Source organism: Frieseomelitta varia, unplaced genomic scaffold, assembly GCF_011392965.1.
Source record: "Frieseomelitta varia isolate USP_RPSP 00005682 unplaced genomic scaffold, Fvar_1.2 scaffold_636, whole genome shotgun sequence".
Lineage (NCBI taxonomy): Eukaryota > Metazoa > Arthropoda > Insecta > Hymenoptera > Apidae > Frieseomelitta > Frieseomelitta varia.
This window is the reverse complement of record NW_025110408.1, coordinates 158768-181892: the sequence shown is the minus strand read 5'-3', so window position 1 is coordinate 181892 and position 23125 is coordinate 158768. Positions and strand designations below refer to the sequence as shown.

General features: G+C 38.6%; 2 protein-coding genes across 5 annotated transcripts; both read right to left on the bottom strand.

Annotated features, from left to right (window-relative positions):
• Positions 1 to 12259: 12259 nt before the first annotated feature.
• On the bottom strand, positions 12260 to 13870 carry LOC122534756. The gene is made up of 4 exons (XM_043665705.1): positions 13726 to 13870; positions 12987 to 13128; positions 12524 to 12752; positions 12260 to 12435 (listed from the first exon to the last, which is right to left on the bottom strand). Exons 2-4 carry the CDS (start codon positions 13063 to 13065, stop codon positions 12387 to 12389), a joined length of 357 nt encoding a protein of 118 aa, XP_043521640.1. The 5' UTR covers positions 13066 to 13128; positions 13726 to 13870; the 3' UTR covers positions 12260 to 12386.
• Positions 13871 to 16364: 2494 nt separating this feature from the next.
• LOC122534755 lies at positions 16365 to 23093 on the bottom strand. 4 transcript variants are annotated; one of them, XM_043665702.1, is made up of 4 exons: positions 22891 to 23093; positions 22509 to 22645; positions 21986 to 22271; positions 16365 to 16805 (listed from the first exon to the last, which is right to left on the bottom strand). In XM_043665702.1, exons 1-3 carry the CDS (start codon positions 23024 to 23026, stop codon positions 21990 to 21992), a joined length of 555 nt encoding a protein of 184 aa, XP_043521637.1. In that variant the 5' UTR covers positions 23027 to 23093; the 3' UTR covers positions 16365 to 16805; positions 21986 to 21989. The 4 variants fall into 4 exon arrangements, with proteins under 4 accessions (XP_043521637.1, XP_043521639.1, XP_043521636.1 ...); XM_043665704.1 differs by lacking the exon at positions 16365 to 16805 and having other exon boundaries at positions 21375 to 22230; positions 22504 to 22645; XM_043665701.1 differs by lacking the exon at positions 16365 to 16805 and having other exon boundaries at positions 21375 to 22271.
• Positions 23094 to 23125: the final 32 nt, after the last annotated feature.

Below are 23125 nucleotides of genomic sequence, written 5' to 3'. Positions count from 1 at the left end.
TTTCATTCGGGGGATGAAACGCGGAACGTCGAAGATAAATCTTTCGCGAAAATTCTACTTTAATTCTCGCCATTCTTTCGCGCGAATCGTATTAAATCAAATACGAATAAAGCCGCAAATATTCGCTAAGCGGAATGAAAGAAGGCAAGGTGCGATTATCAAGAAAAACACGGATCGATATAAAAGATCGGTGTTCTTTTCACGATGAAAACACTCATTCCAGGACTCGGTTCTCGGCGAGTTAAGCAGATTGGAACTTGATGAAAGGATCTAACGACAGAATAACACGGAGGTTCATACATTTTCAATCGTTCTATAAATACGCGCGATCCAAGGAACGAGCCCAGGACGACGCTTTCCGCCGATTCTCTTCAACCTGTGGCCTGTGCATGTACCTTCACGGGAATTCGCGTTTCCAGAATTTCCCTTCCCTCGGTCGTTCCTCGCCGTTTTTTATTCCACGACCCGCTTCTTCCACGAACGTGGTCCTCCAGGCATCCTCTGGACTCGTTAATCTGCCCGAACGTCAGACGAAAAGTTGGATACTCCGGTCCCAGAAAAGAGATGTCCGTACGGGAAAAGACGTACAAACAGACGACGTTCGACCATCACTTTCCAAATTAGTGCAGCAAATTAATATATACGAAGATATCTCAGTCACGCGTAACCCACGCACGAGGATTATTTTCGTACGGAGTAGAAAGGCTAAAGGATGAAGCTGACTGCAGCAGATCCGGCCGAGGCGTCACCCGCTACGGTTAATGACGTCTGTTTTGACGTAACCTCTTAATATTAATATTATGTCAGTCATACACGGCGGTAGGGGTACACGACTTGGTCAGAGGCGACGATAATTCTCGGGGATGATCAAAAGTCCGTAAGAGTCCAATGGCGGTGGCCGCGACGCTCGTGATCTGAATTTCAAGCGAATTCAGACAGATCCGCCTTCACGTGTCACTGTACCTTCCTCCACTCTCTCTCTCTCTTTCTCTCTTTAACCGTCCATCGTTCGCCGCGCCGCGAAAGAGCAACGGAATTACGATCGACTCCGCTAGCCTTCTGCAGAAGCCCTCCAGCCTCGTTCGAGACCCCTTTTAACAGAGTATTTCTCCTCCGTTCGGGGTACATTATTCATTCCGCGCCCCATCGTTCCTGTTTTTCCTCTTCTGCGAGACACGGTACTCGCCCCGGTTCGCCCCGTCTCGGGCCATTGTTTCTTTATTGGATGAACTTTTCACTCGGGGGGGTTCTGATCTCTTCAGTGACTCGGGATTTGAAACTCGAGTTGCGTCGGTTCGATTTATTGAGCGAGGATTAAGTGGGATTAGGACAGAACGATTAAAAAGTAGCTACGATATGATTTTTCTTCTTTTTTGTCTTGCGTACGCAAGAATCATAAGAGCAGTATCGTATCTCAAATTTATTCATTATGGATTCAAATGTTATTGATAATGTTTCATCGAATGTTGAAATACAACGCTTGACGACAAGTTAACTCGCCGATTGGAAAATCGGAAAGCTTTTAAAGTTTATTCGCACCAGACGACTAGAGATTCAGCTATTATCGATAATGCATCCATAGAGAGTTGAGATTTAATTCTTTAACCAGAGAGGATGAGTTATTGTTGAAAGTTTCTCGCACGTTTCAAATTTGTGCATTACATTGCATCGTAATTTTTTCCTAAAGTAACTAAAATTGTTCTAATAGACGAAGGACCGTTCTCTTTTTAATTCACGTTTTCATACATAAATAACGAAATTTCTGAATTTTTAAAGTTTATGAAAATTTTGAAGTTTATTATTCAAGCTACAACTGTTGTACTGTGCATCGTGTATTGTGCACAGTCGATACGATCGAGATATTCACTTTAGTAAAGGACGCTCGACGAGGCCAATTTCCGTTTTCGAAACGATTTGACCAATCGATCGATCGTTTCGGCCGCTGTACCGCTATCAGGCGGTGAATACTTCACGCGGTTGTACCATTTCATGAATCAACTTCCAAACGCACCGTTTTCCAAGTCACGCGTATCGTATTTTCGAGCGTGACCAGGCGACGCAAAGCGGCACGTCCACTTCTGATAAAACGAACGACCGTTCCGCTCGGATGCAGCTGGATTCGCGATTCGTTCGTTCCGCAAAAATTTACATCGGTCTTAAACTCCGGCCTTTTCACCAAGCTCGCCCGTTTCTCACGGACTTGCATCAACATAAGCTTCCTCGCGAAGGTAATGGATCTTCTTCTCGTCGCTCGCTTCAAATCGCTTCGTCTTCCACGAATAAACTTTTAAATTATTTTTCCTTTAATGGGAAACGAAAGGGAACATCGTGAGCAGAACGTATGTTAAGAGCATCACTCGGTATGGTAATCGTTCGCATTGAAGAGCTCTCAAAATGCAACGGTCTTGTCCAACTTCGAGGATAAAGAAGCTTGGTTCAACGACCTCGTGGAACTATTTCGCGTACAATCGTCTTCCACGGCTTGAACTCAGAAATCAGTCCATTATTCCGCGTTAATATTCACGACGCGTGTCTGAAGTCTCAGACCTATAGGTTACCTAGATAGTTACCTGTAATTGAACAGAATGGTCACGCGTGTCTGTCGATCCATGTTTGGGTTAGGTTTGGATACCGACAGTGTCCAACAACGTTCGAATTTCGTGGAATATAGCAACCAATTATCGGATTCAAATGATATATGATAATTACATCAAAAATAATATAATTACTCTGTAATAAATAGGTATTGTGTGTAGGTATATTGTATAAAACATTTTGAAATTTCGTTACGTTGCAGTGAGTCGTGATTGTATTGACAGAATTTGAAATCAATTTGTGAAAATTGACTGATTGAATGAATATGTAGAAGTGACGATATTTATTAGTGTACAACACAAATCGATCTCAAGTATAATATATAATAATTGTTAATAATGGTCCTACTAAATATCGACGTTTATGATATATTGGATTACGTTTGTTTAAACAATTTCAGAACATCTCTAAACTATAGATACACTTGCATCGAATATCTTGCAATTTCTATATATATATTTTTAGATTTATTTCAAACGTGGCCAACGTAACCTTGATAGTTAAATTGCCCTGTAATATTAAGAAAAAAAAAAAAAAACATCAAAATGATTTATACAACATACTTGCATAATAAACACGTAAAGGATTTTTTTACGACAGGTGTTCAAGTACTTCCGTGAGCAGCTGTATTATTTATTACTTCAGTTACCCAATTACAAAATCGAATCTGTGATTCTTCATCGACGTATTCCCTTCATTTTCTCACAAATTAAATCTTGAATCGCTCTCTGATGGGGATTCAAGTTTCGCTTTCGTTCGTATATTTTAGGATATGCTCAAACTGGTGAAGTATGGCTGATGGTCCGAGATTGGCACCAGCAAATCAGCAAACACGAGTATCGATATTGTATTGGCCAAGATCCCGCATCGACGAGATTATCAAGTGGAACTCGTAAACAATCGTCGAATCGCTGTACGTCACTCGGATTGCGAAGATCTGCTCGCGAGTAAATCGCATGTAAACCGATGATATGCAAGTCCCATAATAATGAAATTCAACGTCCGTCCGTTTACTGCGTCAGTCTTTAGAGCCATTCGTCTTCAGGATTCCCTTTGTTTAGCTGTTTTCCATTGTTTTCCATCGTTTTCCGCCTGCACTTCAACTGCGCCGCATCTCCAAGCCTGGGATTGCAAATAATTGTATTTCTCTCGTAAATAAGTCTATTGCTTTCGTTGGGAAACGTTTCTTAAGGAACTTAGATTTCGATATTGGAAGAAGATTAGATTTGCAATTAGATTTCACTTTCATGGCAGTGATACATGGTACTGTGATCATTGTGGCATCACGGTACGACAATGATCGAACAATATCAGCTATGCATATTTTTAAGAAATATCTTCACACGATAGAAACGTATATCTAGAATTTTTTACAGTGTATAATTTTGTCACATGTGTAGCTTTGTCTTGGTTCAAAATTTTGTAGAGAAACTTGGTGCTCTTGATATGAATTTTTTAAAACTGCTTCAGTAAACAAAATCGCTGATTAAATATAAAACGTATAGGGGAAGGGAGTGTAAAACGAGAACACTGAGGAAAAATTGTTCTGCAATTTTATGTTCTTATCTCTTTTGTTCTGATCTTGTATCTAAAACAAATATTAAAATATTAAAATGACAAAATCTGAAGCGAGGAAAAATTTTCGAAAGAGCTCTTATTGTCAAGAAAACCAAGAAAATTAACCAGTATTTTTTCAATAAAATTACCAATCATTCTTGAATTATGCAGTTCTTAATAACTAACACCTAAAAATAATGAAAAATATATCTTTTTACTGACTCATGAAAACGAAACATTTCCTAGTGATGTCCATAGTCTAAAATTTTTTTATTTTAATAACGATAAATTCATGTTATATTATATTTTATTTATAATAATATTTATTATAAATATTTTTAATAGTTTTTATTTATATTTTATTTATAATATTTATTTATTATATTATATTTCATTTATAATAATATTTATTATAAATATTTTTAATAATTATTATTTATATTTTATTTATAATAATATTTATTATTCGTCGCAATGGCACAAAAATATGTAAACTTTCGAGCTTATAATAATTCCGAATGATTCTCGGGCGGAACCGGACGATACCGTTTTTCGTTCGGCTAATTAAGAATTGGTCAGGAGCCTCAATTTGGGTCAAAATGGCAATGAACACGACGGTAGGTTTCGACGTAAGCCCGCAGTATGAATATTCGGTTATTGGTATCAGAGATGACGAAGCGGAAAAAGTGGCAATGGCAGGAAGCTCGGAAGCATTGAAATCAATGGGAAGGACGATTATTATTAGAACATTCATACTTGATGAATCGCCGACTGTTTAATAAATCGTACAATGACAGCCAAAAGGCTAAGAATTAATAAAATTAAAAATTCTATGTAAGAATGACTAACTTTTATTAACAGTTATATCATTTATTCTGGGACGTTCATTGATCTTGTCAAACATAATTATATTTTAAAAAATTATAGATTGCCTCGTATTATTTGCTTTTTAAATTTTCTTTTCTTCTTCAATAGGATGGCTATCATTTTAAGAGATTTCTATCTATCTTTTATTCATATCGTCTACATAGATACATCGCAAAAATGATACATTACGCTACATGTGTCACAAAAATAAAACGACGCATTTATCAAACATAGTATGCATATACGCAGCTGCTGTAAAATTGAATTAAATTACAACGAAGTAGTAAGGGCGTCTTTTTTTTCGAAAAATCAATAATCTTATTGCTCAAGATTATTGACGTTATTAACAAAATTTAAAAGTTCATAATTTTCTTACTGAAACAAATATCAGAAATTTAATCGGTTCTTGTTTTGTTCTGATAATAATAAAAATTGCCAAGAAATTATTGCACAATTACTAGGCATAAATATTCGTACACTTTCTACAAATTATAATATAAATACATAATAAAAAAGCATATTTATGTTCTAAATATTCTATGTTAAAACACGTTACGCACTGCGGTATTACGCAATGCACCAATTTACTATGTTTACGGTTTCTTTTCCGAGTGAATTTCTCTGAATTTCGAGCGAATCCTTTCTCGTTGTTACTTCAAATTATTCTAAAACATCTGAAACATACAAACAGTCGTTTCAACCTTTACAAAAATTCAAACGGCACTCAGTGCTGTAATTACATTTTTCGTATGCTCGCCGTAACAAGTAGTTGCCATTCTTTCACGATTATACTCATTGTAGGTATAGGTTAAAACGCATCGTATTTTCTAATTCCGTAAATCTTATCTCCACCCGAAACTCCTTCAACATACCTAATCCTTTTTTCACGAAAAATATCACGCTAACCCGTCCCCGAGGACGAATAATGCATAAAGGGGACCTGGACGACATTCGCATGAAGCTCTCAAGAAGATGATGAAAACTGAATGTAAAACTTCCATCGTCGGCCAAGCAGGAAGAAAAAAGAAGCGCAAGAGAACAGAAAGGAAAGTTACGAAACGAAACCAAAAAAAAAAAAAAAAGAAAAGAAAAGAAAGAAGAAAAGAAAACCGCGAAAGGTCCGATGGACGTGCCGTATCTTTCCAATTAATTCGAAATTGATCAGGGCGAGCCGCCGATTTTCAATCGAGTATGCCGGCCGTCGTTTACTTATTTGTCGCAAAATGATCGTGCCAGACGATGGCACTCTCGGTTCTCAGGAGGCGTAGCCTGTCTATGACTCCTGTTTTCGTGAACAGCTCGCACGCACGGAATCAAGATGAACCCGCGGCGTACGGGCATTACACGTGCTGCGCAGTGGCATACTGAATCGAGCACGTCTCGTCTGCTCACGTGCGGCAACTGCCGAAACGTGAGACAATCGTATCGTTTCTGCGGTGGGTTTTCCGTCCCGATCGCGTTTGACTATCTCGCAGCCAGCAAAACGACGCGCGAAAGACATACGACTGTAAGAGTAAAAAAAAAAATTTGCGTCGTTCGTTTCGCGTGGACGTTCGAAATTTGAAAGGAACGTCATCGAATTGGAAGCGGCGGGAGAAATGGAATCGACGAAAGGTTCGAACGAAATTTAAACGAAGATTGTGGACAGAGAAGAGCAAGGAGGACAGAATTTTAAATTTTTTGGGAAATATTTATTTTATTTATTTTATGGATAAGAAGGCGTAAGGACGTTAGGATTTTCGATCATTTTTATAGTATTTATTTGGGAAATATCTATTTATTTATTATTATGTTTATAGTATTTTGGGAAATATTTATTTACTTATTATATTGACAAAGAATATTTATTTATTTATCTATGTGTGGAAATATTTCACATATGCAACAGCAAGTACAAAATAAAAAGTAGAAAATAGAAAACACCACATGTGAAAAATATGAAAAATGAGAAATAATCAAGGGGAGGATACAACAATGTAAATGTGATTTTTGGCTTTGAATTTGACGACGTGAATTTCAATTGACGAAATTTCAAGTGAACGTGAGTTCTGAATACACGAACAGAGCCAAAGGAAAACTCCAATTTGAATGCCAGTTTGAATTTGAATTTGATGATGTGAATTTGAATTGACGAATTTGCGAATGTAAGTTCTGAATACATGGATGAAACTTTAAACTCTGCCAAGCATAAGTGCAACATTTTCTATGATTAGGAACGGGAAATTTCAAGCAAAGTGTCACTGTACGAGAAACGATAGATAAATCGCTATGTACGATATAAAATTCACTTCAAAAAATTGATGAAAAAATTCTCCAAAACGGAGAGCTTGCTGCATTTGCACTGCGACTGAAACTCTTTCACACCTTTCGGAAAACTTTCCAGCATTTTTAACATTTCTAAAGTTTCGAACGTCGAAACTTGCGACAAAAACCAGGTGGAACTTCATGGACAGGAAAGGGAAGAAAGGAAGCCAAGTATTCGACAAATCTGATTTCTCGTTCGAAGAAACGGCGCGCCTCGAACACGCGAACGGTTACCAGGAAGAAATTAGATGGTCGCTTGCCATCGGTGGCACGTACGAGCTTCTTTACTGATTCTCTAATTCGCGGCCGGGTCCGGCGGATGATCTACGATTCAATAGAGATCGTCGCTGGAGGGGGTGAGAGACAGTGAGGCACGTGGATAGCGATGTTTAATTCAAGATGCCTTCTCGGAATGATTCCGAGACCGAGCAGATAATTTTACACCTCACGGCTGCGCCCGACGGATGCGGCGTTCACCGTAAAAATGGCGAAACCGCGCAAAAAAACGCAACGCGACGGAAATATCTGCCGATCGGCTGCTCGTTCTCCATCGATTTCAGCATGTACACTTTGCGCCTGCCACTTCCGGTGCGGTATCGCTTCTTTTTCCTCGTTTTCCCTTTTTTTCGTCGTAAACTTCTCTTCCCGTTTTCCTTTTGTCGAACCGTTCGCGCGAAGGTACAACGACTCCCGATAGATCCGCGCGCGCGTGCGACAACTCCCATTTGAACACGAATCACGGAGAGCAAGCAGCCAAGTGGCTGGACGGCGGTTCGAGAGACCCGCGTTACATCTCAGCCAATGGATCGCGTTCATTTTGCAAGTTCTCCAGAATAAAACGGCCGCGACAGGTGTTTTGCCATCGCGTCACCGAGCGTGGTGCGCACCGCGTATCCTGTTCGTCGACGTGGCGTGGATGCGATCACCGATCCGTTGAATGAATAATGAACGACGCACGGTTTACTTGGCTGCTCCATAGAAAGGACGAACGTCTGTCTTCGAGTTCTAATTCTCGCAAGGGACGAGCTATTTCTGGACCTCCGTTGCAGAGTCTTTGACTCTGATTACAGCGGCACTACGTTTCTTGAAGTTAAATGGCAGTTTAGGGTCTGGTTAACTGATCTGATGTCTACTGAACGAATGCCGATATAGGGTAAATAGAGAAATAGATTGTAGACCTGTTGTGTAAACTAGTTTTGAAATTTTCACGCAAAGAATGCGAATTTTGATAGAAAATTGAATGTTAAGATGAGATACTTTTTCATAGTACGCTCGTTTCACGTGACTTCGTGTTTTAAAGTTCCTACGAATGAAGAGTGTCGAGTTTGTTAAATTAATTTATTTCATCTTCTCGAAATTATATATTGAAATTTTATGTCAATAGTAACACGTTCTAGCGGTCAGAAGCTAGACTCACAAACATGATCATTTACTTTCGAATGAATTTCTTCGTGATTTAATTAGTTCTTCTATGATATAACAAATACACCTGTAATGCTCGAATATTCTTTTGCTCCATTGAAGAAAAATATACGTGAAATTACAATTTCCCCTGAATAACTTTCGTTAACAATATTTTTTCTTTTTATACATTTCAAAAGACAAATCAAAGATACCAATTCTTATTAAATAAATACCCTGTATATCAGCATCAAATTCAAACACGCCCCTTTTTATTTTTCAGAAATCAAATTTATTTCATTTCTAATCGACCTTTATCTGTCGTTAAACAGTCGATGATCTTCTATTGTAAGAACTTCAATTATACGAGCGATGAGTACGAATAAATACAGCTTCACTATCACGAAGCCTAGAAATTCAAAATATATCGCTCGAAGAGGGAGTTTTTCGAAATGATCGGTTACTTCGTCACTTTTCGTACGAACACAGGTATAGAAAGATGAATAATCAAGCTTCCCCCTACCTTACCGCTTGGCCACTGATCTTTCTGATCAGCAGTCAGAGGATCGACGGACCGGACAGAATTTATCGTCCAGCCTTTTCAGGGAAGACATAAAATAGTCGCAGGTGTATAGTCGATATAAACGCCCACGAGTATTCACAACGACGAATACGGATTCTGCATCCCGATGGGAAACAAGATCTGTCTCGGTCGCACCTGTTTGTTCTCAAACGTTGATATTATTCAATGAAAATCGATCAGTGGAATCGGTGTTCACTCGATGCAAACGACACTTCCGTCCTCTGATCGCAGATAAAATGTTAAAAGTTGCTCGTGAAACTGCCACTCTTGACAGTAAGTTTACGACCGAACACAATCGTGCGAAGAGATACTAAGTCCAGTGATGCTAAAGCTAATCATTAGTCAGTAACATTATTGGTAAAATGGAAAACAGTGGAAAAATTATAAACAAATGAATTTTAAATGAGGGAAAGTTGTAAAATGGAAGTTTAAGACTTTTTTTTAGAAAACGTTTTTATATTATTATAGATTCCACTGAAGAGAGATAAAGAAGACTTTTTGAAAATAAGAACATCAGTTTTAAATAGAGAACTTGTTCAATTCTTTTTTGGCAGTAAATGAAAAATTTGATATTTTTTTCTTTTTTTTTTTTTGTATTTTTCATACCAAACCAATTTAACTTTCCCTATGTTTCATTTTCCATATTTATGCCATATCTGAAGCTTTAGTACCTTTAATTAGTTTCGTATTATTTAATTCAGTATCATTTTTTGAGAACAATATTATTTATATTTTGGAGACTAACTAATTAGTAGTCAGAACTAATACTTGTAGTTCATCACAGAAATTTTATAGATTTATAATAACATGTATATTTTCCATGAAAAAGTTTTAGGATACTTCATACTGATCCCTGAAGACCTTAATGTTTTATTAAATTTCGAATATTCTTAGGCTTAGAAAATTCGAGAAATTAAAACATTTTTTATATTCGTTTTCGCCTGGTATTTAAATTCTATATCTCAGCCATCAATACTATAGTTCTGGCGCCAAAGTTAATTTTGAATTTACAATTGGACGTTTCTCGATGTTGGAAACAAAGATTTATTTAAAGATCTAATGAATAGTAATTTGACGGATATTTACGATGTCAACGAAGTTAATAATAACGTTATATATTAAGTTTCTAGGACGAAGTGCTTGTTTACCAGCTTGCTGGAGGCGCCAGCCAGGCGATCGTTTGAACTTCAGGCATTAAATCAACGTCTGCCAGGACGTTGATAATGGCAACAACATCAAATCAAAAGTATGATGAACACTTAGTTACGTCAGCTTACCTATAAGTCCATCCACGGATTCACCATAAGATATATAGTACTAGGCGTGCATAACGCATAGAATACAAGATTCTTCCCCTTGCATGAGTAAAATTTCTTATTTGACGACGCCGCACCGGTCTGGTTATTTTTTATGAACTGCCAAGCGAATATCCATTGGTTATCGTTTCAAAGATTTCTTATCATTTGAATAATTGTGTAGGTAATTCTTAATGATAGTATTTCTAACGAAGCTTCAATCTTTTCTACATTGTTCAACTCTTTTGGTGCTCGAAATTACCAGAAATTTAAAAGTTTAATACTGAGATTTAATAGTTTCGTACACCGTATGTCTTTTGATCCATTTGTTCAATATATTATATTTTTTGAGTACTCTGGTATAAGATTATTATACAGTACTCTAGTATAGACTGAACATTAAACAAGAGATTGAGTAAATTTAAAAGATATTAATAATTATGGGATTCAATAACATAAGTGACAAAATTTTCAGTATGAAAAATCGATAAAGCTGATAAAGCTGAGTCCAGTGATAGAAGAGTCTGTATGCTGTCAAAAGAAGAAATTATTTCAAAAGAATTAGAACACATATTTGTTTTATTACTAGAACGAGAAGGAGAAGATTAAAGAAATATTACAATATTTGCTTTTTCAGAAAGAAAGCATAAAACTACTCTCCTTCATATAATTCTCCAATTTTCTATCAAAGTTCTGTATTTTCAATTACATTTTTAAAAATATAAACTTGCATAATTCGAATCCCTCGCACTATAGTCTCCAGAAATTCAAGACAAAATGGCGCTTGTCTTGCAACGGAAACACCAAGTGGATAAAAGGGTTGAGGGTTGAAAAAACAAAGAATCGTGAGATATTCCACGATTTCGCTCGAGAAAGTACAAGGAGAAACGTACAAAAAAAGAGAGAAAGGGGGGAGAGAGGGAGAAAGAGGAATAAAGGAGAGAGCCGATAGCGAGTCCCTAAAGATTTTGGAAGTGCGTGTCACGTGCCACGGGCCGTGTCACGTGACTCGCGGCGCGGTAGATCCGCGCGGCGCATCATCGCATGAAGATCGCGATGGCGGCTGCCTTTTGAGCACGGCCTGCCATATTTCAGTCCCAGCCGATTTTTCCAGCCCGCGGTACGTACACGGAATGCTTGACAATTCGCCGCAACGTCTCGGCGGACGTATTGCGAACATGAAGTCGCGCGGCAAGGTGCATTCGAAACGACGCGACACGTCCAACGCCGATTTGAAAGTTTAAACGACCGGCGCACCGCCACCTTTTCCAGCTCGCGCGTCAAGGAAATCGTCCGTACGATCTTTCAGCGACTTTCGCTTTTCGCCTTTCGTTCTTTCCGATCGTAGGAACGCTAGCAGTTGACCGCCTTTCAGTGATTACGTTTCCGATTTCGTTTGCAAGTTGCGGGAGTTGCGACACGAGACCACATTCTTTCGATCGTGCGCTCTCCTTGCTCTTCTCTCAAATCGAGTCGTTGAATTTTCTCGGAAGCTTGATTTCTACGATTGACTTTCAATTAACCAACAAACCTTTAGTTCTGTCCAACTGATTTAAATTAATTAGACTGTTATTTAATTAATTGGAGAGACTAAATAATGTTGTTTAAATTGAAATGAGGAACAGAGCGAAATAGGTGGGAATAAGAACGTCGAGTATTGCTGTGACACAGAAAATTTTTATTATCCTTTTTGTTACATGAGCCATGGTCCGAAAGTGGTCCGAAAAGTATGGTCGGAATGGGTGTGTGAGGATCGTGCGGTTGTCCCCGGAATAGAAATTTCATCATTTCCGAGAGTTCAGCAAGTATCCTGTAACGCCCATGTCCAGATACCTGAAAACAAGCGCAAGTTCATTTACACTCGACGATTGATTTGTTAAAAAAAAAAAAAAAGGGAAGAAATACCACGATGCCCACTTACCTTTTCTGTAAATTTGAAATGTCGCGTTTCGATTTGGTTTTCTCCGAGGTGATTCGACTGCCGTCATTGGAAACGAATCTGGACGCAAGTACGGTGGATTTTTCTGGTGGGCCGGTGGTTCCTGATGGTATGTTCGTCAATCTTTTACCCTGACGGCTTTCTTTCGATTTCCTTCGAACGTTTAGATCCGACGAGACTACAATTTCGTCGAACGTTTGCCCGAAAACAGCTAAACAGAAAGTCTAAATTAATCGGACGAATTACGTATGATAAAACATCGCGAATGACATCAAGGACAGTGATTGTAATTGATTATTGTGACACTCCATGGCGTTCTTGGAAAATGAATGGAAACTTAGCCATCGGTGACTAACGATTACACGGCGCAATCACGATGTGCAAATACATTATCGGCCAGTCATATTCGTTTCTTGGAAATGTTTCTATTGGAACGTTTACTTACGTTTTTGATCAGATGTTTGTTGGGCGTGGACAATTACGCAAGCCAGAGTGAGCACCAGAAGGGACAGGAAATTTGTCATTGTTACCAAGACCGAAGATGGTTTGCTTCAATTTTTTGCGAGATCCGAAATTTTGTTTAAAACCTTACGGAAAATAAAAATGAAAGAGATACTGCCGAATCACTAAAACTACAATCAAACGGAATTTATAACTACGGAATATTTCTTAGGAAATGTCAGACTGATATTTGCTGCTTCTAATCTGCCGATATGTACACGTGTACGTGCCTCGCGATGTTTATAAATTCCCACTAGATCGCGAGAGTAAGGAAAATTTCTAAGAAACGGCGAGCACAAGAAACGTCTACAATACGTCGCTCAATGTCTCTCGAGCTGCGAGCAACTAGTTACCCATTGCGCGTCGATAGCGACGAATATGAAAGTCTTGGCGTTCTCTCGGCGTTATCAACGCACATTCTCTTTTGCAACGGACCAAACTTCTACGTAATTGATCGAAAAATGGAAACACATATCATCCCAATAATACGTCCAATCAAGAATCATCTGTGTAAAAAGAAAAAAAAAAAAAAAAAAGAAAAGAAAAATGCCAAGTGAAATGGAACAACTTCAACAGAAGAAACTTGCAACGTATGGCACTACGATTTGTCAGCGAGAGACGACAGCGAGAAGCAGCGAGGAAGGGAACAGGAATATTGCACGCGAACTTCTCAGCCGACTTACCGACAGCTTAAGCCAGAAGATACTTTCCGAGCCGACAACCGCACGAGAAATGCGAGCACAATGCTGTGGAAGGCTTGAAGAGAGCATCGCGAATTTGCTATAGTACGTGGTGAATAGGAACAGGCCGGGGGTAGGAAGGGTCCAGAAGGAGGCGCCTCGCGGACTGTTCACACACTGTACATCGTATGCACCGGACAGACCACTTTCTATTTCATTTTTTCCCCCCTTTTTCGTGCGTCCGTCTCGCTCGCCTAAGGATCCGGCCTTCCCGCCCGATCGACCGGGTGGACTGGTCTCAGGAACCGGGCCTCTGCGTGTCCAGCAGCGGACTAAACAATGCTTAACGACCAGAGAGACGGACCTTTAACGAGCCCCTTTAATGCATCCACATCGGGTGTCACGAACCTTTGCTGCATTCGGCTACTGCGCAGAAACACACGCGTGTTTCTAGCTTCGTCGTGGTGGAAGCGGTACCCGCCTGTCCGCCAATTGCCATAATCTTCCTCGGTGCTTTTCGTTTCCTGGATTTCGTATGGCAAAATTGGGGGATTTTCGGAGAAGCCGAAAATTGGCTGTCGCGTGTGTCCGATCAGCCCCCGGCCAGTTTTTGGATACTTTTTTGGAAACGAGGTTAGTCGATTTTGCGATTTCTTCGGGTTACCTTCAGCAAAAGGGTGAGTTTTTACACTTTTATACTTTTATACGCGCGTGTACTCTCGCTCGAAGATTCCTTGCTTTGTGAAAGGTAGATAGTAAAGAGATGATTATATTTTTATCGGGGAGGTTGCACTAACATCATGTATTTTTAGGGAATTTTGGAAATACACGCGTTTGATTAACGCGGTTATGGTACAATGGTCGAAGCAGTCTGTCTGTAAACTTGCCGAACAATAATAAATAATTCATCTACAAACAAATTAAATGGTCCAAACAATCTATTAAGTCTAGAATATATAATCTATCTATAGTTTATCTGCAAATTTATTAAACGATATTTTCATGAATGTTTTGACATTATTTTTGTAAGCTGTAACAAATGATACAAATATATAGTAAAGAAATAATGGTAAAACGCAGTAATAGAATATATGATACGTAGTTATAATAGCAGCAAAAATACAGAATAGTATCGTTCGTAATGTGAATAATAATTTTACTAAATACAATAACAATAATAGTAATAATAATTTTTGATATTTATATTATTTTCACCCATATATTAATTGGTAAAATTTCTTGTAATTATTGAATTCTTGCAATTGTTGATTTTTTTTCAGTAGAGATTGATTTTATCCCATTTCGATCAAGTTTCTAAGATCCTTCGAACAGGACATTCTTACTGTAACTATTACAAGATTAGAGTACGTTGAAGAAGTCGCATACTTCGATGGAAGCTTCGAGAGAATGATCAAGAAATCACAAAGCAAAGGAAGCTGCTGCATTGCACCGGGTGTTACGAGCCAATCGCAAACGGTTACGGGTTCTCAGAATAAAAGCAACGAGATTTGCTACGCGAATTCCAAATGAACAAGTACCAATGTTTTATTGCCCGTGGCTTTTTATGGAGCAAACCGACCAGAATATATAACTCTCTCTTTTTGAACATCTCTGTGCTAGATGCCCCCATCCATCAGGTAACATCTCGCTATACGTTAGCAAGATCCAGACAGAGAGCAATCAAGCAGAAGAGTATCTTGCAATCAAAGTATCCAAAAATCAACAATTGAAAATACAATAAGTAAAGTTCCCTTCGAGTTTCTGTACTCGAACTACTTGAAGGTTTGCTTTCAACTGGCGCAGCAACTTTCGGGCGGACCTGAAATCGTTTAATTAAAAAGTTTATGTCATCACCACGTCGCATGGTATTTTATTTCTCAATCATAATTAACGCTCAAAGAGATTCTGTCGAGATGTCGTTAGCGATTGCGACTAATTCCTTAAGGGACGACTTATATTACAAAAATCAACCCATTGTTTTCATGAATCGTTACACTCAATAACGTATCACGATAAATTACAAAAGAAGTGGCATATTATAAATATCACTCTTCTGAGAACATGAAAATCCGAAAACCGTGTTGACAAGATAATTTAATTGAACGACTTAATATTAGAACTAACGGCGACCAAGGCCTAAAATTTCCATCAGAGATATTAGAGTAAAAGATACACAAACGTTTATTTATATATTTTAAATCATTTCGAGAAATCATTGAAACTTCTACAAATACATTGTTTTTCATCTGTAAAATCCAACCATTCGATCATCCAACCAAAAGTTATCCAAGCACGCCACGTAAACCGAGTGAAAACGACTCCCAATCCGTTCGATCGAAAGTAACTTGTTCGTCTACTGTTGACCGAGCGACCTGATCATTACCTAATTCAAACGAATAAAACGAATAAAATGGAAAACGTATCGAAGCAAGCGAAGTGAGAGAAGAAGCAAAGGAGAAGCGAAAAGCCACCATTCGCTTTCGATCGTTTCTCAGGGCTTTTTATTTTCGACGAAACAGGCTTTCGACGGAGAAAGTTCGAGGCGGATAGATAGCGTTCGAGATCACGTGTGCACGCGCTCATGCTCGCGCGGTCCCGGTCCCGGTCATTGCACGCCTCCCTACGGATCCTGATTTTTCGGTTTTCGTTGTTTTCTTTTTTTCTTTTTCTTTTTTTTTTTTTGTACCGGGGGCCCTCTTCCTCTTTTTTCGCCTCCCTTTGTGCTGTTTAATCCCCGACCCTCCGTCCCGCTGTTCCTTGCACCGGCTGTCCTCGTCCCTCCGTCGCTTCGCCGCCGACGAGGCCACATTGCGATATTTTATCGGTTTTATTCGCGAGAACATCTGGCGCTCGGACAAAGGGAACCTGGCCCTCAGGAAATCTCGGAGGAACGGAGGGTGGTTCGTCCCTTTTCGTTAGGTTGGCCGGCTCTATTTACTTATACCTAGTGACGTAGAATGTTTGTAAACAATGGTCGGGATGTGACCGTGGATCGACGCCATCGACGTGGATTAGGCTGCCCGACGATCTGTCCATTGGGGGTGGATGCCTGAACTACTTAACGGTGAACTGGATATCTGGGAAGAGTAAATGAAGATTGTCGTTTCCAGTCGCTGTGGAACGTTTCTGTCAAGGTTAACGATTTTTAACTTTTAGTCCAACAGTTTAGAGTTCATACACGGAATTGGGCATATTGATCTAATGATTTTTAATCTTCTTGTAAATTCGTTTTATGTCCTGCCTTACGGTTTATTTTTCTGAAAGAGGCATGTAAGATGTCTCATTATTATTAGAGATTGATTCAATCTATTTCGTAGATGCTCTGTTATTTTCATTTTATCAGGAATTGCTGTAATTTCGTTTTTTAATCGTTGATTTTAAATTTGGAATATTGACAGATTGAGAAGTATACGTTCTCTCATTTTTAATAATCACGAATTATTTAAATTGACACAAGTTATCAAATATTCTATTTTTCCTTGTGGTTATGAAATCACACAGTGTTATGATCATTTTCGTTGTTAATAAAGTGGCATCAAAAAATGAACATAATGTCTTATAAAAATCAAATATAAGTAAGATGCATAAATTTTGCCAGACAATCGATGTGTTAATATTCTTTCATTTTATAATTTCGTGAAAGTTTCTAGTTTAAATATTTATAACGTTGCGATAAATTATTTCTTGTGGTGTTAAATCAATTAAGCGTAAAATTAATTATAATCCTAATACTTTAGGATACTTGAAGATTCGTTAAATTCGGAGATTTCGTTTATAGATGAGGGAGTATGAACGAGAGGGAAAGATTTCTCGAGATTTTCGACTTCTCGAGTCTCAACGTTTACCATGTGGAATAACAGGACTTTCACGATACGCAATCTGAGATCTGCATTCTCCGCTCTTGAGTTAGTGTACGCATGAACAAGCGTGTGAGGCACTTGCGACCTTTAACCCTTGCAGAATGACCCTTGAAAGGGAGATCCGAGGCGATTTACATACCGAGGATTTATTGGCTCCGTCGGACCACTGATGATAATGTACGTGTCCGTGTGATTGATACGATTTTAACAATTCATGACGCAGTTGTCGGCCGTGTAATCAATCCTCGTTGCCACGATTCGTTTCGTATGACAATCGTTTATTCGCATCTCGTAGGTAATCCGTTTGAATTTACCGAATCTCGGTGTCGTGTCAATTTTCCCTCGTTGGATCTTCTCCTCTTTTCTTGCGACAAAGAAAAGCAATCTAGAATTCCTATTTATCGCGGGAAATTTTCAACGATTTGCAGGTAGTTTCGAAAAGATCGAACGCGAGAGAGAAGGATCGACGCGTCCGTTCGAGGCAACTCGAAAACCACTTCCCCCTCCTGTTTGTATCTGCTCGAACGCATGGAGCGTTCAGCCAGAGCGGATTTACGAAGCTTCGCGAGTGTAGGCGCGTTTCGGAACGAAAACAGACCGGTTCGTCAGGAGCAGAGAGGCGCAAACACTCCGGCCACGGGCTCCAGCAACATGGCGTCCATTGGATCCCTTTAAAACGAGTTAATCCGTCTGTCTGGCCGTCTGCCGATCGCCTGAGAACCACGAAGATTCATTTTCCCTTTGTTCATTCTTTTTCACACGTACCAAAAGGAGCTGCGGCTCAATGGGACAATGCAGCCAGCGTCGCGCATTTTACGACGTTCCTTTCTCGCACAGGTCCCACACACATTTGAATAATCAACGCGTAGGCCAAGCCCGCTTTTGTCGAACCGGCGGCCGTGCACGCGAGGGAGAAAGGGAAGAAGAGAATGGAAAGAAAGGAAAGAGAAACGTCTCGAAGGCAGCCACGACAAAAGTGACACACGTACGATACGAAATGATTGTTGGTTGCATCTTCACCGGCTGGACCCCGAAACCTGAACAGATGTTTCCCTCTCGCAGTTCGTCTCGTTTAGTTCTTCTCGAGATCGTTTGTTTTGTCACGCGCTCGCCACAACCACCGGGAGGTGAAAAGACTACGCGTCGCGATTACGTCAGGCTTCCTTTCCTCCTTTTAATTCGCGCGAGTTCGTTAACCTTCGACTCGTGAACTCTTCCTCTCGGTCTCGCTTCTCGGAGGGAGCCCTTCGTGGCCTTCTCTTTGCCCGTACGTCCCTTTCAAACGTTGTATCGCGAACCTGGCCCTTGCTTTTTCTCTTTTTTCTCTTTTCTTTTTCCTTCTTTTTTTTTTTTTTACCAAGGGTGAACGGTCGACGAATCTTCGAGAGAAAGTAACTCTTTCACATTGCACGCAGAAGAATCGTTTCTCCATTTTTCCTTTTCTTCTTTTTTTTTTTTTTGTTTCGGACAGACTCGACGAAATGTTTGGACGGGTATTACCAGAATCCTGCGTGAATCCTTTGTAATAGTCCTTTGTAATGTTCGCGCGATCCTTTCAATGGAGTATAGAAACAGTGATTCGAGAGATGTGAAATCGATATTCCCTCACTACGATCGACAGATGTTCAAGAACGTTTTACGTAGACGGAGGGAACTGTCTCGTGAAATCATGTAAATCTCTAATGGGCGAAGTTCATTAACCCGACACGCGTGAATGTACGGCCGGTTCTCAAGGGAACAGAAGAGCCTTGAGATTCTTCTGACCAATGAAACGTATGTCGCGCGTACGTTTCACGGCTTTTTATCATTGCACGTAAACAAGTTATAATCATTCGGGATGCCCTCCAACGAAACTTTCCCCGTTCTTTCCTCTTTTAGTTCGCTTTTTTTTTAAACAATTTCATATTTTTATTATTTTTATAACGTGAAACCTCTCAATCTTTCGTCGAATTAATTGTACTGATTATGACAATATTTCTGACTTGCTTTCGCTGGCTGGGACTTATTTATGTCAAATCAATATCGATGTCCAACTTGAGAAAAAGCCGAGTAATTTTCAATAATAATCATTTTCAATATTTCTCAAATTCATTATTTTGATTTTAAATCTGAGTTAAATTCGGCTAAGACGAAATTTTCATTGTTTTTTCGTCTATGGCTGGTAACAATAGTTTGTATCATAAATATATTTCAAACGTTAAAGATACGATGCAAAGTGACAAAAATATTTTTTTCTAAAAATCTTGAAATCTAAGATCAAACGACGATAACATACACTAATAATAATTGGGCACCTGTCAAAATCCAGTCCATTTTTCAATTTCATTGAGAGCTTTTCTCAATTGTCTTAAAATTTGAATAATAAAAGAAATACTCTGCACTTAAAGTCACTGTGCAGAGTCTTCGATATTAATTATTCTTTTTCTGAACAATGTCTATTAAACGTATATACCAAAATTAAATTGGAAAGATTCAAGTTGAATTTATGTCGCAATAATTAAGTATACAAATATTTGTGCACAGTACTGTAAGTGTTCAAAACAATGATCTTGACGATATATATTTCAAAATAAATGAACTCAATGAGAAACGTTCCAGAACAAATAATTACCAAAAGATTAAAAAAGAAACGAGTCCTCACTGCCAAAATTATCTTCTGCTCGATTGTATCACGATTTCTCGCTAACCACACTCAACATTCATCGCGCCGATCTAATGTCTCTTGCATCACGGAAATAGTACCGCGATTTATCTTCCCGGACGCATCAATTGACTCCGTGCAATAAAAATGGCTCGGGTTCGTGATTAGGTGCATTTAAGCACGCGATCGAAGGAGAGAAAAGCGAGTACCGGGCGATTAGTCGACGGCGAGGATTCAACGCTCGTAAACAGAAGCGTACGCCCAGGCATCTGCGCCTGAAGGAATTACAGGAAGAACCGATTCACGTTAAACTGATTCGTCTCGGCTGGTGATAATGATGCTCGTTGAGTTGCATCGCGCGTGCTGCGGTTACACGCGCGCGCGTGAAGTCAATTAATATTCTTGGTTATGAGCATGGGACACGGGAGGAAGCCGTGTCGACTGGCATGGTGGTTACACGTGTTACGATCATCGCTAGTACGTGGGAGGAACTCAGAAAAAATTGATTTCTATAAGAGTTCACAGAAGTATAGCGTTAAAAAAGAAAAGAAAAGAATATGTTGAAGAGTTCAGAATCAACAACATACACTGTCGTTGACCATGAGTATTTGGACATTTCTAAATTACAATTCAAACGAGTCTCTTTAATTTTATCTCAACATATATATAAAATATTAATATTAACAGTTAGTATTATCATAATTAGGTTATTAGACTGTCTATAGAGTAACTTTAAATGTGTCTATCGTTAAGATTAGAAATGTGTTTCTAGAGACGTTGAAAAAGTTTGTACAGATTTTATTAAGTATTTTGTTTAACAAAGATAATTATGAAACTTGAATGATGCGTGAATGTTAAAGCAAGGCATCTAATCTGAATTCTGGCAGAATATAAAATTAACAGTAGAGACGTTCGTAACGTTCGTAACGTTAAACTTTTAATGAAATTACAATTGGTGTTCAATTATTTATGCACTCGTATGTGTTAAGGATATAAAAAATTTTCAGCTTAACAAACAAATTGATAAATTTTAAAATTTAATTAATTTAAAAGATTATAACAATAGACAAGTGATTCTCGGGTGCAGCAGAATTAAACTCAATATTCATTTAAAATTGAAGCAAACGATAGCATTTTGTACCTTAGCTGAGTACACTGTTTTGTAATTAGATTCTAGTGTATATATAATACATTCTAACAACATTCAGATCATGGACTTTTATACGAATTCATATTTCTGAGAATACAGAATTTAAAAAAAAAAAAGAACGAAGAACTATACTTTAATATTTAATATAGTTTATACAGGCACAAAGGACTGTGTGATTCTACAAGCAAAATATTTTTTGCCTATACATAGCATAATCATCAAGCTGCTGTACCATAATTTCGAACATATCTTCTATATACTTTTATATTAACTATATATGTACTTTTTTTTGCAGCCCTGAACTTACAATTTTAATGTATAAAAATTCGCAATCTAACAATAATTTCTATTGCTTTGATTAATTATAGAACATTGAGTAGAGTGTCGAGTACTGAATATTACGTATTTAATCATGATTGAGCATTGAGTCTTGAAGTATTGAACATTCAATGTTCAATGTAAACATCAAATATTGATATCTTTAAAAGAATCTCCGAGAAGGATGCTCGGCCAGAGGTTCAAGTTAAAACAAACATAATTGAAATTCTGCTTAATGCGCATTGTTGATGAAAATGCATTAATAAATCTTCACGCAGGAGAGAAATAATTACCTCTCTTAAAATATCTCACTATCCGAAGAGGAGCCAGCATTACTAAAGGACGCAGAGAATGGTCCGAGGTTGAAATTAGCACTCTGTGCATTCGCTTCACTTTGTTCGCCAATTGGTAATCCAATTGGTAATCCATCTACGTTGGATCCTGCGGAAGCTGTGGCGAAAGACCCACCAGCCTGCTCTGGATAGAGAGGTGGTGGTGGATATACAGGTGGCACAGGTGGTCCAAATGGTACAGGTGGTCTAAGTGGTCCAAGTGGTCCAAGTGGTACAGGTCTAAAATAAAACAGAGAAATTAATATTTCTAATAACTTTCAATAATTACAGACTTCACGTAAATAATTCTTCGTTGTCTTTAATATCAGAATATATATATATATATATATATATATAATATCATAGAAACATTTTGTACAATTAATGCTAATCCAAGTGCAAAATTAGTACGTCTAATTGTAAATATATCTGAGGGAAAAAAATGAAATTAATCTGTGTGATCGTTAATATAACACATACTCTATTGGACCGCAAGGGAACTCTAAACACTCTTGTGGTCTGCGATAACGCCTCTGTTTGAAAGTACGCTCCACATCTAAGTCCGATTCGCCATAATCTCCGCCGAGAAGTCCGAACTGCGGTGATCGTTGTTCTCTCTTGTCTATAACAAAGTAAAATCGCACGAGCTAAATCATCAAAGAACGTCGGGTTGTTTCGAGTATTTTAATTAATTTCGAATGTTGTACCGCTGGAATAGAATGTCTACCAGTAGCACATGATCATCTAATTACCAGCAGAAATTCTATTCTGATGATATTCACAATATACGAGAAACAGAAGTTCATGATCAAGAAAGACTGCATTTAAGAAAGTAGATATCTCGTTTTGAAAAAATAAATAACTCACCAGTAATTGATATCACTTCTTCGTGTTTTACAGGACTCAGAGATTCTGGATTTTGGAGCACTTTCGCTGGTTTCGCGAGACACATCTGGTACATCACCGCGCACAGCATGAACAGCAAGAGAACACGCGTCGTCATTTCGGCGAGGTCTGACCAAAAGTCGACTGATGCGAGAAGAATCGAATTGTAGAAAATGGTTGGTGCACGGTGCTTTTATACGTGAATCCCTTCACCGTC

Coding starts and splice junctions, on each gene's coding strand:
- LOC122534756 (XM_043665705.1), bottom strand. CDS start 13,065: ATGACAAATTTCCTGTCCCTTCTGGTGCTCACTCTGGCTTGCGTAATT. Junction 12,753..12,986: donor ACAAACATCTGATCAAAAAC/GTAAGTAAACGT, acceptor CTTTCTGTTTAG/CTGTTTTCGGGCAAACGTTC. Junction 12,436..12,523: donor ATTTCAAATTTACAGAAAAG/GTAAGTGGGCAT, acceptor GCTTGTTTTCAG/GTATCTGGACATGGGCGTTA.
- LOC122534755 (XM_043665702.1), bottom strand. CDS start 23,026: ATGACGACGCGTGTTCTCTTGCTGTTCATGCTGTGCGCGGTGATGTAC. Junction 22,646..22,890: donor AGAAGTGATATCAATTACTG/GTGAGTTATTTA, acceptor ACTTTGTTATAG/ACAAGAGAGAACAACGATCA. Junction 22,272..22,508: donor TAGAGTTCCCTTGCGGTCCA/ATAGAGTATGTG, acceptor ATTTCTCTGTTT/TATTTTAGACCTGTACCACT.